The sequence below is a fragment of the Epinephelus fuscoguttatus genome, linkage group LG2 (genome assembly GCF_011397635.1).
Source record: "Epinephelus fuscoguttatus linkage group LG2, E.fuscoguttatus.final_Chr_v1".
In the NCBI taxonomy this organism is placed as follows: domain Eukaryota; kingdom Metazoa; phylum Chordata; class Actinopteri; order Perciformes; family Serranidae; genus Epinephelus; species Epinephelus fuscoguttatus.
In genome coordinates, this window is record NC_064753.1 from 40,898,528 (window position 1) to 40,913,309 (window position 14,782).

At 40.2% G+C, this 14,782-nt stretch overlaps 1 protein-coding gene across 1 annotated transcript in view; it reads right to left on the minus strand.

The window, feature by feature from the left end:
- Positions 1-538: 538 nt before the first annotated feature.
- The window catches only part of otog (otogelin), a 62,354-nt gene continuing 48,110 nt past the window's right edge, over positions 539-14,782 (minus strand). Inside the window, exons 37-53 of the mRNA XM_049593985.1 lie at positions 14,515-14,701; positions 14,061-14,281; positions 13,543-13,681; positions 12,410-12,598; positions 11,903-12,112; positions 11,673-11,777; positions 11,212-11,316; positions 11,003-11,104; positions 9,407-9,505; positions 9,124-9,164; positions 8,772-8,847; positions 8,217-8,395; positions 7,112-7,216; positions 6,706-6,825; positions 5,672-5,717; positions 2,952-3,031; positions 539-1,926 (exon numbers count right to left, since the gene is read on the minus strand). Coding sequence (XP_049449942.1) covers positions 1,726-1,926; positions 2,952-3,031; positions 5,672-5,717; positions 6,706-6,825; positions 7,112-7,216; positions 8,217-8,395; positions 8,772-8,847; positions 9,124-9,164; positions 9,407-9,505; positions 11,003-11,104; positions 11,212-11,316; positions 11,673-11,777; positions 11,903-12,112; positions 12,410-12,598; positions 13,543-13,681; positions 14,061-14,281; positions 14,515-14,701 — 2,205 coding nt within the window. The 3' untranslated portion in view covers positions 539-1,725. The remainder of the gene's footprint in view (positions 1,927-2,951; positions 3,032-5,671; positions 5,718-6,705; positions 6,826-7,111; positions 7,217-8,216; positions 8,396-8,771; positions 8,848-9,123; positions 9,165-9,406; positions 9,506-11,002; positions 11,105-11,211; positions 11,317-11,672; positions 11,778-11,902; positions 12,113-12,409; positions 12,599-13,542; positions 13,682-14,060; positions 14,282-14,514; positions 14,702-14,782) is intronic.

Below are 14,782 nucleotides of genomic sequence, written 5' to 3' on the forward strand. Positions count from 1 at the left end.
GTGTTAGATCCAGTAATTCATCTACATTTACAGTAAGAATTTCATTAAACTTTAGAAAACAGTTTGCACTCTTTTTAGTACTTTCTTTTGCAACTGTGTGCTTCAGTATATTTTACTCTCTGATGTTTCATCGATTACTCGCATGTTTTTTGTTATTCTTAATGACCCATCACTCAAACATGTGGAAAATAATGGATATACCCACCACCAAGTGCAGAGAATTATCTTAAAGCTACATCAACCTACATCATCTTGTTCCATTATATTAAAGAGAGGTCAGACATCTCCAACAGTTAGCATCTCACACCAAAACAATCTAGATTGATAAATAGCACTACAGTAAAGAGAAAAATATGTGTTTTTGATTTTGTGGTGAACTGTACCTTTTAATACATCTGAGGCAGCCAAAAAAAAAGAAGCAAAGTGAAAACAGTGTAACAACTGTTATCTAATAAAAAGAGCAAACTCTTTTAGTTTCCCAAAGGAAATATTTATTGAAAATGCAAATGTACATTTGTATGATACAAATCCTCTTTAACTCAACTATCCCAGTGGGTCTGTTTGATATGAACAAACGCATTACAAATTTAGTTCACAGAGAAACATCCATCTACAACCAATACCATGCTCTTCTAATATTTGTCTGTCTGTAATCGGGATTAAAGCCAATCAAAAATTTGGATCCTGTTCGGTTTGTTTGTTCTTTAGTTTGGCCAAATTTTTCTCCTCTCTCCGTGTTGTCGTCCATAAAAAATCAGAACGGCTGTGCTCTATCAAACTCCAATAAATAAATAAAGTGCTCCACGTACAGCTGGATTTAAATCAGTTAATACACCTCACTAGTGTTGATTATATCAAGTATATTTAACATCACTGAATATACAGTTTATTGTTGTCTGTCTAAAAGTGAAATATCTAAGAATTTGATATTGCAAATCATTTTAAAAAGTTAGGAGTTATTTACAAAAAACAAGGCACAACATAAGGAATTCTGGGAAAATATGATCTCAAATGATGATGATGAACAGAGCTGAGAAGGTGTTCGCAGGTACATCTCAGGGCTCATCTCCTGATTATATGTGTCACACCCTCTTTTAAAACCTTTTTAATATATCGCCTAAAACATTCTCCTTTACAGTCAGACAGCACAGAAGTGCTCTGACGAGACAAGCAGAGAAATTAGTTCTCATTTAAAAACAGAAGATCAACTTACTTTTTCCTTTGCTGAACTTTTTCTCTGTAACTTGACAGGGAGGTGGCAGTGCAGTAAAGTAGAGAGTTTACTCTGCAGGGTTTTTTAAGGGAGGTTATGTATCATTGATACCTGTTATTAACAGAACAGCCATGAAACAGCTCCAATACACTACCTCTGTTTTGATCTAATCTTAATGATCTTGACTAAAAAAGACACTGTCCTCTTTTTGTGACACGTTTTTTTCTTACCTGGTAAGGTAAATATCAGAGTTCAAAGGTCACCTTCAGTGCCCTGTAGTTTGCAGCTGCTCTGCAGTACCACCTCCCTGCCAGCAGAGGCAGCAGGACGACTACCTGAAAGATCGAGAGTGTGAGTCATGCAGTCCTGCCAATCACAGCACAGTATTCCACTCTATCAACATCCTAAAGCAACATGGCTGAGGTGTCATCTTCTTCTTTTGTCTTGTGGTTTTAGAGTATGTAGATTGAACACCATATGTGTGTGTTGATGTGTGTGTAGAATGTGTGTCTTTAGGACCACTGGCAGGAGCAGTCCGTGGGCTCCTGGATGGTGTAGCTGACCCAGGTGGCGTTGCCGCTGCAGTAGAGCTGCACGGCACGCCGCTGCAGCCCCGTCTCCCTGCAGCACTTGCAGAAGCGAGCGTACGTGTTGATGTTGTAGTTGTAGATGCTGGCAGAAGGACACTTCCCATCACATGACACAATGTTTACCTGCAGGACACAGAGAGTCAGTATAGAAGGTAGCAGGGCTGCAGAAAGAACCAACGAAGTTGATTAAAGTAGAAGTCATTCTTCTTCATCATTGAGGGTCTTTTTCTTTTTTAAATATACTTTGTGATTCTTAGCAGGTGAACTAATTGTTCCACACATAATTATTCCAGTCTCTTTGACTGTTAGCTGATTCAAGCAGCAAAACATAATAGATAACAATCTACAAAACCATGTTTCTCACTGTTAGTTGTGATACATTTCATCCAGGCCCCTAAGAAAACTGCTCACATTTGCAGCAAATTTTTCACATTGGCCACTGCAGTGATAAAATCTCTTGCGGCCCACAAAGCGCTAACCTTACTCAGAGAAACAAAGTGAGTATTAGCCACCAGTGATAAATGCACCAGCTTTTCTTTTAAAGAGAAATATAGTTGATAGTATTAGCTACCACTTCACTAGATATTATAAGTGTATTATATAAATGTGTTATCTGGCCTCTCTGACAGACAGTACTATTGTGTAACATCACTAACCTTTCTCACAGAAACATGGCTTATCTTAGTAACTGCTGGTGATAAAACACTTTAAATTCAGTGGACTAAATTTTAGGAGCTACTGTAAAATTTCTTTAAGAGAGGGCTTTCTGGCACAAAATCATAAAGGGAGACCTTCTCCCTTGTGCAAGATGAAATGCATCACCACTCATAGGAGCCATCTAGTGGCCAAAGTGAAAGATGCAATTTTGTAGATTGTTACCTAATGTTGATTCTTGGATTCAGTCAAATTGCCAGAAAAAAACGTTGGCATTGTATGTTTCTGCAAACCATAGACACAATACATTTGTATACTATTATGCTGCAGACACGTTGAAACTGCACATTTCAACAACACTGTGGTTAACGTGGTTAGGTTTAGGCACAAAACCCACTGATTATCGTAGGACAAAGATCGCTGGGTGGTGAACTTCTCAGAATCGTGTGCCTCATACTGAATCAGCATCTCATCACAACATACATGAAACATACCGGCCTGTTGCTGCGACAGTCGTTCTTTCTGATTGTCATCCTCACCGTCACCTTCTGACACGACTTCCCGTCTTCTTTGCCTATTCACACAACAAACAAACCAAATCAGTCCAAATAAAGTTGAGGTGAGATCCAGAAACAAAACGTCTGACCTGCTGCATGTAGAGACAGCAAACACCAGGAAGGAGAGGAAGATATCAGAGAAGTAAGGAGGCTGTAGCTCATGCACAAGCTGTGACGCTGTTTTAGCAGATGGATGAGTTAGATGAAGCAAATGAATAATAAATAAAAACATGTAAAGTTTTAAAAAAAAAGAATAAGGCAACAAATAAGGAAGCTTTGCAGTCGGTGAGCAAAGACAAAATAGAGCTTTTACAAATGAGACAAAACAGAAATATTCAAAAAATATATAAAAAGACAATGAGATCATTCATGCATTTGTCATATAACAAAATTACTTTGAACAACATTTTAAAAATACATTTCCATCTTTAAAAATAAATAAATAAATTAAATTAATGAAAGAAAAAGACAGTTTCAGTAAACATGCTCCGTCAACCTTTGTGCCATTCAACATTAAAAACAAACAACAACAAAAAACTGAGCATAAACTTAAAGCTGCTATGTGTGGCATGAAGTCTTTATTCACATCACAGTTATCCTTTTTCTAAAGAGGTTAAGCACATTAGAAGTTTTATTTTTTCCCATCTGTTGAATTGAATTTCCCCTCAGGGGGATTAATAAAGTTAATTTAAAAAAAAAAGTTTTTCTCTTTCTCTTTGTGAAGCAGTAAAGTCTGTAAAAAACAACTACTTTTCTGGCCACAATTTCGGAAATGCGTCGATGTTTCGGTAACAAAACAAGCCCCTATTGGACTACAATAACAGCAGGAAAATCAGCCACATCTCGGTAGAAAACAACTGCTTACTGGGACATAAATCCGTCAGAAAAAGCAGCTATGACGTGTTCAATCACTTTTAAGGCTAAAATCCAGGCAAGAAAAGCAGCGATGTCTCTGTAAAAAACAACCATTTTTCTGGCCACAATTTCCGAAATCTATGTTTCGATAGAAAAAACAACCCCTTATTGGGCTACAATCCCAGCAGGAAAGCACAGATGTCTTAGAAAAAACAACTGCTTATTGGGCCACAATTCAAAGGAAAAGCAGTGACATCTTGCTAAAAATCAACCGCTTTTCAGGCTAAAATCCAGGGAAGAAAAGCAGCAATGTTTCGGTAAAAAAACAACCACTGATTGGGCCACAATCCCGGCAAGAACTGCAGAGAGGTCTTGGAAAAATCAGAAACTTTTCAGGCCTCAATTACGAGGGAAAAAAAGCAGCGATGTCTCGGTAAAAACAAGTGCTTTGGCCATTACGATGGCAGAGACGGTGACCACAGGCACAAATCAGGGGTCTTTATCAAAGCACTGTGATTCAACTAATTGCAGATTAATTAAATATACAAATAAATAACTTTTCTTCAAGAACTCAACGTTCAAAACAACTCCTTCCAACTTGGCAATCTATTATCTGTTTTTAATAAAACAGTAAATTGTTCAAGTGTTCAAGTGCTCTGCTAAATCTTCGATGGTAAAATGCCTCACATAGCAGCTTCAGTTCCACACAGCTCCCCCTGGTGGCGGAGCAGCACAGCATGTGAAAACACCCCCGACACCACATCAGTATCTACTGACACATGCAGAGGTCTAAGCCCGACTACTGGGCCACTACCAACAGTACATTGTTGGCAATCAACAATGCACTGCCCAGACAGTGCTAAATGGGGAAAGAGTTTAGCTGTTGGTGTACATGTACGTGATCCACAGGGAGGGGCGGGGCTAAATAATGGTTACTGTCCTCTCAAGTGTGACATCATTTTTGGCCTACATGAAGGATAGTGTCCCCGCCTCCTTTAAGGTGTAAAAACACATTTTTTTAAGACACAAACTTACCAAAAAAGGGAATTCACAAGCAGTACTTAAATTTAACAGCTTTGTGAAGTAAAGAGAGTGCAACATCTGCACCATAAATTGTATAAATACACATATTATTAATTTCAGTATTATGCTTTGATTTTGATCTGATGATTTTTTATTTCACTGAGACCTGAAATGAGACAGCAGTTGAGAGGACTGTTCTGCAGTGGGGAGTAGGTTGCAGTCAGACTTCCTGTGTGTTTTATCAGTATTTTTTGGGTTTGGAGGGAGTACATTGTTGAATATCAACAATGGCACTGACAAGCCTTGTTGTTTTGGTACCTCGTTCACAGTTTGTGTTAACTGTGGGAGTCAGGGGGCTAACGGGAAAAGGGAAGAGAGGGAATCCAGTACCTGGTGGGATTGGTACATGATGGTAAGCTGCAGCACATAAACCACAAACCCACTTGCATGTGATCAGATGCTTTTCAGTGACAGCCGCTTCTATCATTTGGCGCTTTGAAGGTTATCTGTTGCCATTTTTACTGACGAGGCTGAATTCACTGAAAAGCACACTGAGGATCTCTCTAATCTGAATAACAGCAGACAAATGTAACGGAAAACAACAGCTAGGATCCAATTGAGACATCGTGGTTGAAGATTTTGGACTGAAACAGACAAACTGAAGGGCAAACATGTTGGAAACATGTTGAGCGGCAGGTGAAGGCGCTCTTCAGTGTCAGCTGCAGCCTACAGCTCTACACTAACTACAGAATGATGCTACGCTCAGATCAGATACTCACATGTCTTGCAGCACCCGTCCATGTAACTTACGATGGTTCCTCCGATCTGGGTGCAGATGACAGTCAGAATGTTAAGATACAGGTAAAGAAAAGCTGTTTGTGTGAAACCCTCTGTCTTTGCATCAGAGTTTGGTTTTTTGGAAAGTTAAACTGCAAAAAATTCCCACAGTTTTAAGACACAAATCTCTCTCGATATATTGATCAAAAACTCCAGAGCAAGTTAGACCTCATCAACTAATAAAGAGGACCAGTCTACACATTGCTGACCTCCAGATTACCAAAACATATAAACAGTAAATTCATAAACTTCAGTGCCCCATATCACTATTTTCTAAGCTACTGTCGCTGACATATTTCCTGGGACCCGTGTAAGCGCAGTTTTCATTGGAATGTAGCCAGTTTAATCTAAAGTAGCTTTAAAAAAAACAATAGACAGAAGTGTCCATTGTTAATTTTTTTGTAAGAGAGAGCAAGAGAGGAAGGAGGGGCACAGCATATCAATATGATGAAAATGTCCTAACCCGCTCTGCAAGTCAGTAAACAGACTTGGTGAGGTGATGCTCGCCCTGGCTCTATTTTTGCAAAGCTTTGTGCACCTCCAACCTCTTCGGAGTAAAGAGCAGAAAGCCTTTACAATAGGCTCCATGAATGTTGTTGTCACTTGCAGTATACCTTTTCTACGCTCCATCTGCCAGAGTTTGCATGCTCGCTGTATGTTAGGAGGAGGCATTACACTTGTTCCTAAAGAGGTGTTATACCTCTACCAAACATAAATCTTGTCCTTAGCAGGTGTCTTAATTATATGAAATGAAGGAAGAGAGTAATGTAATAAAAAAAACTGGTTTATTCTATAAAATTTTGTACGAATCCATCCAACCATGGAAGAGAATTATGATCTTTAAGAGCTGATTTAATATGTGTGATTCTGGTCAAGAGGAAACATGGTTCAAGGCTCTCCTCTTTACACGCTCATGTGTGCATGTGTCTATTTGTGCAAAAGCATTGGTGGGCGTGTGTGTGTGCAGGACGCTGACCTTCATACACTCTGTCTCGTTGAATGGTGGGCAGCTGAAGGAGTAGGAGATGAGCGTCGGTCCGGACAAAGTGTCCGTGCAGTCGAACTTCATGCAGTTTGACACCCAGGACTTCCCTGGCTGAAAACACAGCGTTACTATCATCAACTGATGAACTACAGCAGCTACACAGCAGCGCTAATCTGACTCTTGCACCAACAGATAACTGAAGTTCCAGAGTGAGATTTATTTTCTTTCAAATGACTTCATGATGTTCTTTTTACCAGACTCACTTCACTACTGGGTGCTCCGTTAACACTACAAGTTATATGAGACATTTAAACAATGTATATAAAATATTCAGGATTACTGTTATTATATAATAAATATATATTTAAATAAAATGTATAATCAGTTGACCTCTTACCTTGTAGAGAAGTGTTGTCCCGTTCTCATGTTCATAGAGGCAGGAAATATTCTTACAAACACCGCAGCACGTTGTCTGGTCCTTCGGAGGGATGTAGATCTGATTCTGAAACACACAAACAGTGAAGGATGAAAAAATCTAAAATTAGAAGCAGTTTTTTCAGCAAGTAAAGACGACAAGATGTATGCATTTACTCAAATTATATATTTGTTTGTGTGTTTCTCTCTTACTGATCTTAGTGCTGTTGTTAAATAGGCTAAGACATGGACTGTTGCTATTTTCATTTGTTCTGTCTGCATGACATTTAGGTGAATCATGACATCATACTTGAGTAATTTTGTGGCATTACTATCATAAGAGGATAAATCCAATAAATTAATTAGTTAACTGTCTCTAAATGCTTGTGTAGTTTCTATTTTTAGTTCGGTTTTATAGACCTCTTATTGTTTTCTTTACCTTCCCCTCTTTATCTGTATATATTTCTGTCGTTGTGCTGTTACAACAACCAAATCCCTCCACTGGGATAAAGGTTCATCATAATTTAAAACAGACAGAGACAAAAATGAAAGACCATAGATTAATTTTCTATCTTCCAGAAAGAGATTGTCTGAGATTAGGACTGCAACTAACAATTATTAAGTATCAAATAATCAGCTAGTTACTTTCTGATCCATAAAAAAGGCACAAAAAAGTTTAAAAAAAATCAAATGTAAATCAGTGTTTCACTTCAGAAGTCTTATTTCATCCAACCAACATTCAAAACTTAAATATTCAGTTTACTGTCACACAGGACGAATGAAACCAGCATATATTTACATTTGAAAAGCAGACCCAGCGACTTTGTGGTACTTTTGCTCGAACAATTAAACAATTATCAAAATATTGGCCAGTTACTTTTCTGTTAATCGAATAACTAATAAATAAGCTTCTGCGGTTCTTTTGTAAATTTTTCATGGAAAAACAAAGGAGGAGGACAAGACGAAGAATCAGTTCAAGATCGAGATGAGGAGGAAGTACAGGAAAAAGAAAATGTGAAAGACTTAGCAGACTTTGTTGTCCCAGTCTGGGTGTACTGGTTGGGGTGTGTGTGTGTTTGTGGTCTTACTGGTTGGCAGTGGGAGGAGCAGTTGATGCTGCTGGTGCGCAGTAGGTGGAAGCCGCTCGCCGGGTCGAGGCTGCGGCTGCACTGCCTGCTGTGACACAAGCCGTCGTCATGGTGTTCCACAAGAGTCTGACCTGGCCGCAGCACACCGCGCTCACCAAACACACACACTGCCTCGCGCACTGAACATGTACACACACACAGAGCCAAGATAAGATGTCACAGTGTACACAAGGTTACAGTTTCTTCACTTTTCTGATGGACTTAAAGGTTTTTGGAAACTTGCAAAAATTCAGTCAACATTGTATTTAATTAAAAAGGTTTTGCCTTTATTATTTTCCTTTTAAATTAGTTTGATTTTGTCTGATTGTTGTTACTTGTGTGTTTTTCCCTTTTACTTATGAATACATTCCCATGTTTTTGGAAATAAGAATCAAGTTCATATAAACTTTGTGACTGTTCTGACAGAATATGTGCAGATGCTTTTGCAGGATGTGAAGCCTGTCTCAGTTTTTTTATGGTGAATTTATACCAGCAACCCTCCCCAGCAGTCCTCACCACACTTGTATCTCTTGCAGGCACACTGGTTCTGTGGGTCGGACAGGAAGGCCCGGTCCAGCTGGGCGGCCTCTCCCTGCAGAGCACAAAAAGAAACAAGCCAGGGTCACAAAGAGTGTACACAGACATTACATAGAAAACTAGAAGACAGCTAGGAACTCTGATGAACAGAAAAAAGGTAATTAAACAAACAAACTCTGTACTGATGTTGAAACGTGAAAGTCTGATGAATAAGAACCAGAGAACGAGAGAATATGCCTGTTATACAGACTGTCCCACTGAGTTCTACAAATGTAAAATACATGATTGAAAGTCCAAACAGACGGACTAAATATTTAAAATCATGACGTACCAGGCCACATTTTGGAGATGCAATCTTTTCACAGGAACACTCTGAGAGCAAAAAAAAAAAAAAAAAAAAAAAATCGATGGTCAACATCTTCTTATTTCAGCGGCTCTAAGCTGACGGCACCATGTCAACACCAAACCACAAAATGTTCTGTATCATCATAAACCTTAAGTCATGTCATGTCAGGGTGAATTCAGTCATAAAACCTCTAATCTCAAACTGATGCATCTGTGCCTTTGAATTTATTTAAAAATATTTCTGTTATTGGAGGTCATATGAGTCGTACCACATGTTTGGTTCGGACAGCAGCGACTGGGACTGGAAACAGACACCACCGACATCCCAACAGGACAACTGACCTGAGGACACCTGTACGGCTCACACACTGCACACACAGACACACACAGCAGAAACATGACAGTCATTTATGTGTTCATAGCTGTTTTCAGCTGTATGTATCCAACATTTTTAACTTATCACAGGTAGGCTATATTGTCATGGGCATATTTTAGGAACAGTGAATTGCAGTAATGCCAGACATATGTTTACGGTCATTTAGAAACAGTAACTCTATGACATAATCTGTACACCAGAGAGCACTAACAAGTTTATCTTTCACTTCTTCTGTCACATATCATTAAATAAAAAATATTTTCCCTCTTGCCTGTAGTGCTATTTATCAGTCTAGATTGTTTTGGTGTGAGTTGCAGAGTGTTGGAGATAACAGCCGTACATGTCTGCCTTTTCTTCAATATAATGAAACTAGATGGCATTTGGCTTGTGCTCAAAGCGCCAAAAGACGTACATTTGAAAAACTAAACCGTAATGTCTCTTTCCAGAAATCATGACCTGGTTACTCCATAGACTTTGTTGTGAGCAGTTTGATCAAACTATTTCTTTCTACTGAACTACACTGTCAACTGTATCACCGTGCAGAGGGAAGCATGCATCCACTGCTTGCTCACCTAACAGATCAGCCGAGGAGGACGCCATCAATGTTTACATCTCACACAGTCAAAGGCACAACCCTCTCATCCATGAGTAGATGCACACTTCCTTCTGAGCAATTAAACAGTTGGCAGGTGTAGTTCGGTTAGAAAGAAAATAGTTCCTACATGAAACTGCTCACAACAAGGTCTGTGGATTATCTTGAGTAACCAGGTCATGATTTCTGGAAAGAGACATTGCTGTTGAGCTTATTTTTTTTTTTTTTTTTCCTTTTTTGGCGGAGTGCCATTAGGTCCATTATGTTCAAGACAGACATCTCTACGGCTGATACTCACACCAGAACAATCTCGATGGATAAATAACACTACAGGTAAAAGGAAAAATATGTATTTTTAATATTGGGGTGAACTTTACCTTTAACACACATCGTTTGGGTTATCATCTCTGTACATTGCACATATTCTTTATACTTAATACTGTGGACTTTGTGCACCTTCCCAAGTCAATGTGTTTGCATATCCCAGCATAAAACTGTGAAGCATTTCATTTCAAAACATATACAATTGTACATTTTTTTTTTCATATTTTTATTGTTAATGTTTCTATTTTATTTATATTCTTTGACTGTTGCAGTGCTTGTTTTTTTTTTATCTTTTTCTTTTCTCTTACTGTGTTTATTGTTATGTGCCAAAACACTGAGGCATATTCCTTACATGTGAAAATCTTCCTGGCAATAACCCTGGTTTTGATTAATATCTTTTTTTTAATCAACAAATGAAAGAAATCACTATCAAAAATGTTGGTTGTAATGCGTCAATTTTAAAAATAATAACAATATTGGTTCTTATGTCACCATCTTATTTTTTTAAATGTTAAAATATCCAGTCTGTAAATGTAAAAAATATAAAGTGCGTCTGTGTGTGTGTTCTCTGACCACAGTGGTAGGCGGGGCAGCAGCGATCCGTGGTGTTACTGTCCACTGTCAGCACCTCGCCGTCCTGGCAGACAGGAGGCGTCTCCACACAGGAAGAACACACTGCAGAAAACACACACTTTATTCATCACACCGGTGACTTTAACCTGCTGATCATAAACTGATCATATAATGAGACACAGAAGACAGAGGTGAATCTGTGAACTGACTGCAGATGTGAGCGAGACAGCAGCTGCCTTCAGCTCTGGTGGCGATCAGAGTCTGGTCCTCTCTGCAGGCAGGGACATCCGACTCACAGTGTTCAGGATCACACTCTGTAACAAAGAAACAGTGACGGTATTGTTTCACATTTAGAGAAATATGCTTATTCGATATAAAACTCTCATTTCTGTACATTGATTACGAAGCTACAGCCAGGTGATCCTGGTTAGCTTAGCTTAGCATAAACACTAGAAATTGGAGAAAACTGCCTGGCTCTGTCCAAAGGTAAAAAAGACCTCTAAAGCTCACTAATTAACACATTACATGTATATAAGTGTGAAAGCAACGTGTTTTTTTTACGGGGGGTAATGTGCCAAACTATTTCTTTTCTTAGTGAGGCCACTAGCAGAGACTTCAGGAAGTTACTGATCAGACTGGACCAACTGGAAAAACTGGGTGGGAAACTCACCACACACGTAGTCCGGACAGCAGGAGTCGTGTCTGTAGTACGACACCAGCTTCTCCCCGTATTTACACTCAGGAGGGAGCAGGTCACACAGGCTCTGGTTACACACTGCGGAGTCAGAAATCAATTCATCATATTAAAAGATTTTTAACAGCAAGTCCTTATGATTCAGATGCAGATATCTGATCCTAAACTAGAACATAAAGTACACTCAGGAACCCTCGTGGCCTCACCGCAGACTTTCTGTGGGCAGCAGCTGGTGTCGTCGGCCAGGCTGATGACCACCTCCCCTGATCGACGGCACACCGGCACCGCCATGTTGGAGCAGTTGTACTCTACAGGAACGATGGTGTCGTTGTCGCAGCGGTACATGCAGCAGGCGTCCTTTGAGGCTTTCCACACCTCGCCGTGTGCACGAGGAATGCCCGAGCTGTCAGTGCAGGCTGCAGAGAGAGACGCACAACATGCACACACACAGCTATGACTTCTAATTCATTGGTAATGAACTCAAGGTAGTGAGGTAGACTTCAAGCACTGATTATCTAGAGTATTATCAGTTCCCATTAATTGTACAATAGTGTAAATAGCTTTGTGATTCTGTGCCACTCCACTACTGTGAACTTTTGAGGTAATAAAAAAGGTGAAGTATTTATCAAAAAGATAAAAGACATGATAATTAAGGTATGATTCAGTTTGAGACCTCTTGCTTTGTTGCACAGACAGGCGAACTTGAGTCTTACCACACTTCTCAGGTGAGATGCAGAGGGCGGAGTAAGGCCGGTGGAGCAGCGTTCCCTCGGGGCACACGCAGCCCTCAGTCAGGCCTGAACACTGGTCAGGGTCCGAGTCGAAGTCGTGGTTGGGGCAGGACTGAGACGTGCAGGCGGGCAGACAGGCCTGATACCGCAGAGTGTCGGGACACAGGAAGGCTGCAGGAGGAGACACAAACATGTCAGTGCTTCAAACACATCACTTCACAGACTTCACTTCTAGTCTAGAAAATGAACGTACATTGTAAGTACATTTTAATCTGATTTAAAGAACTACATACTGCTTTAAAGACCCTGCACAGCCACACAGGTGTTCAGTTCAGGTGTCAGTTACTCAAGCTGATTCAACTTTGGTTGATGTCACCAAACTCCATGATAATACTGGGCCTCATTCACCAGTATCCAGCATTTGTTCTCAACTTTGTTCCTAAGAAAGGTCCTAAGAGATGTCTGTCATATCCATGACATGATCTTAAACAGCAGAATTGTTTGCACCTGTATCCTTAAAATGATGAATCATATTGTCCTCACAAGTTGAAGGCATGTGCCATTTAAGTTACGCCCCACAAATCCCCAAAAAAGGGTATGAGACTGCAGGGCCGTGTGCACACAGAGAGACTCAAGATGAACAAAAGTTGAGAGAATTAAGTTCAGAATGCCGAAATGAAAGTTTGAAGAAGGTGGAGGACCAGATTCCAACCACTCAAAAGACTTTAAATGAAGGTGCCTCTGCGGGAAGTGAACAACAAATGAGCTTTCATATTTAATATTGTTAGTAGTGAGTATGATATAACACAAAAATGATGCATGGGGTGCTAAAAATACATATAATCAAACACCCATCCCACAAACTTTATTTCTTATAGAAGCACAATTGTCAGGACTGAGGATTGCGACAGATGCCGCAGCGCTCGGCAAGGAGTTTGTGTGTGTGTGTGTGTGTGTGTTTTGAGGAAAAGACAGAGAGGGGGAGAGAAACCCCCAAGCACCCCAAACACTGCAGTCTTGCAACTGCAGTGTTTGGGGTGCTGCTCCCTAGTAGAGTAACAGTTTGAGCAGATGTGAGTGTTATTGAATGTTTTGACGGTAGACAGAGAACTTACGGCAGTAATCTGGACTCCTCCACTCAATGCAGATGTTGAATTTATGGCAGGAAGCCACATAGGCAGCCAGCGCCACACACTGGTTGTTGACATACTCTGCATCTCGAACCCAAACCTCACAGAAGGTGCTTGGTGGGACCTGGAGACAAAGAAACAGTTAAGTAAAGCTTATTACTATATCTTAAACAAGAGGTAATATTTTTCCAACATTAGCAGTTCTTCTCCAGTAAGTCCTCATGGGTCATCTATTTTTATTTATTTATTTTTTTCGTATATGTTGGAGCAGTCATTTAAAAGGATCTCGACTGACTTATTTGTCAAACACATCTTTTACTGAAGAGAAGTGAGAGAATAATAATGGTAGAAAATTGCTGATAATCTAAATACATCAGCAGGATTTTCCTAATGGGTTCATATTGCTTTTAGACATTTAATTTTTTCATAACCAGTTGAAGAAACTTTAATCTGCCAGCTCCTGTTTAAGGAAAAGAACCTGGAAATGAGTTATGTTAACGTACAAAGGCGTGGCAGGGAGAGAAGGCGATGTTCTCCAGCATGACCAGGCAGCTGGAGCAGTCGCTTGTGGAGCAGTTGAGCTCGCGGCGGCGGCTGTGGCTGATGTAGCTGGTGGTGTTGGGAACCTGCCAGCTGTCAATGAAGATAGCTGGATCCTCGCTCACGCCCACTGTGGTGCCGTTGGCCAGAGTCAGGTCGTTTGTTGGGTCTCCATCACAGAAACCTGAGGGGGGTGTGGGAGAAGGGGCATAAAAACACTAAATTTACTTAAGACATAACATACATGTCCCTGAATGAGACAAATGGATCTTGTTGCTACTGTTCTTATCTTTATTGACCTGTTGCTGTGTGATCACCTCAGTAGGATTAAACTGTGTGCAATGCTAATACAGCATGCAAGCAAGACAAAGAACTATGCTGATGAAAGCTGAGCGTGTAGTCTGAGACTGCTCTTACCACAGAGGCCCATGGTGTGAAGCTTGGGGCTGGAGCTGTCGCTGTCGATCACCATCATGCCGGTGCTGTGGTACCACTGAAGCTTGAGACCAGTCGGGCTGCGGATCAGGTACATGTTGCCTGTGTCGTAGATTTCAAAGCCAAACTTTTTGAATCGAGGCTTGGCGTACCGTGAGTTGACATAGAGCTGGAAGAAAAGTGCAGGTTATCAGAGAGGTTTTGTCAGTGTTAAAATTTGAGCCTTAATCTGCTGGTGTGATGTTGAAGA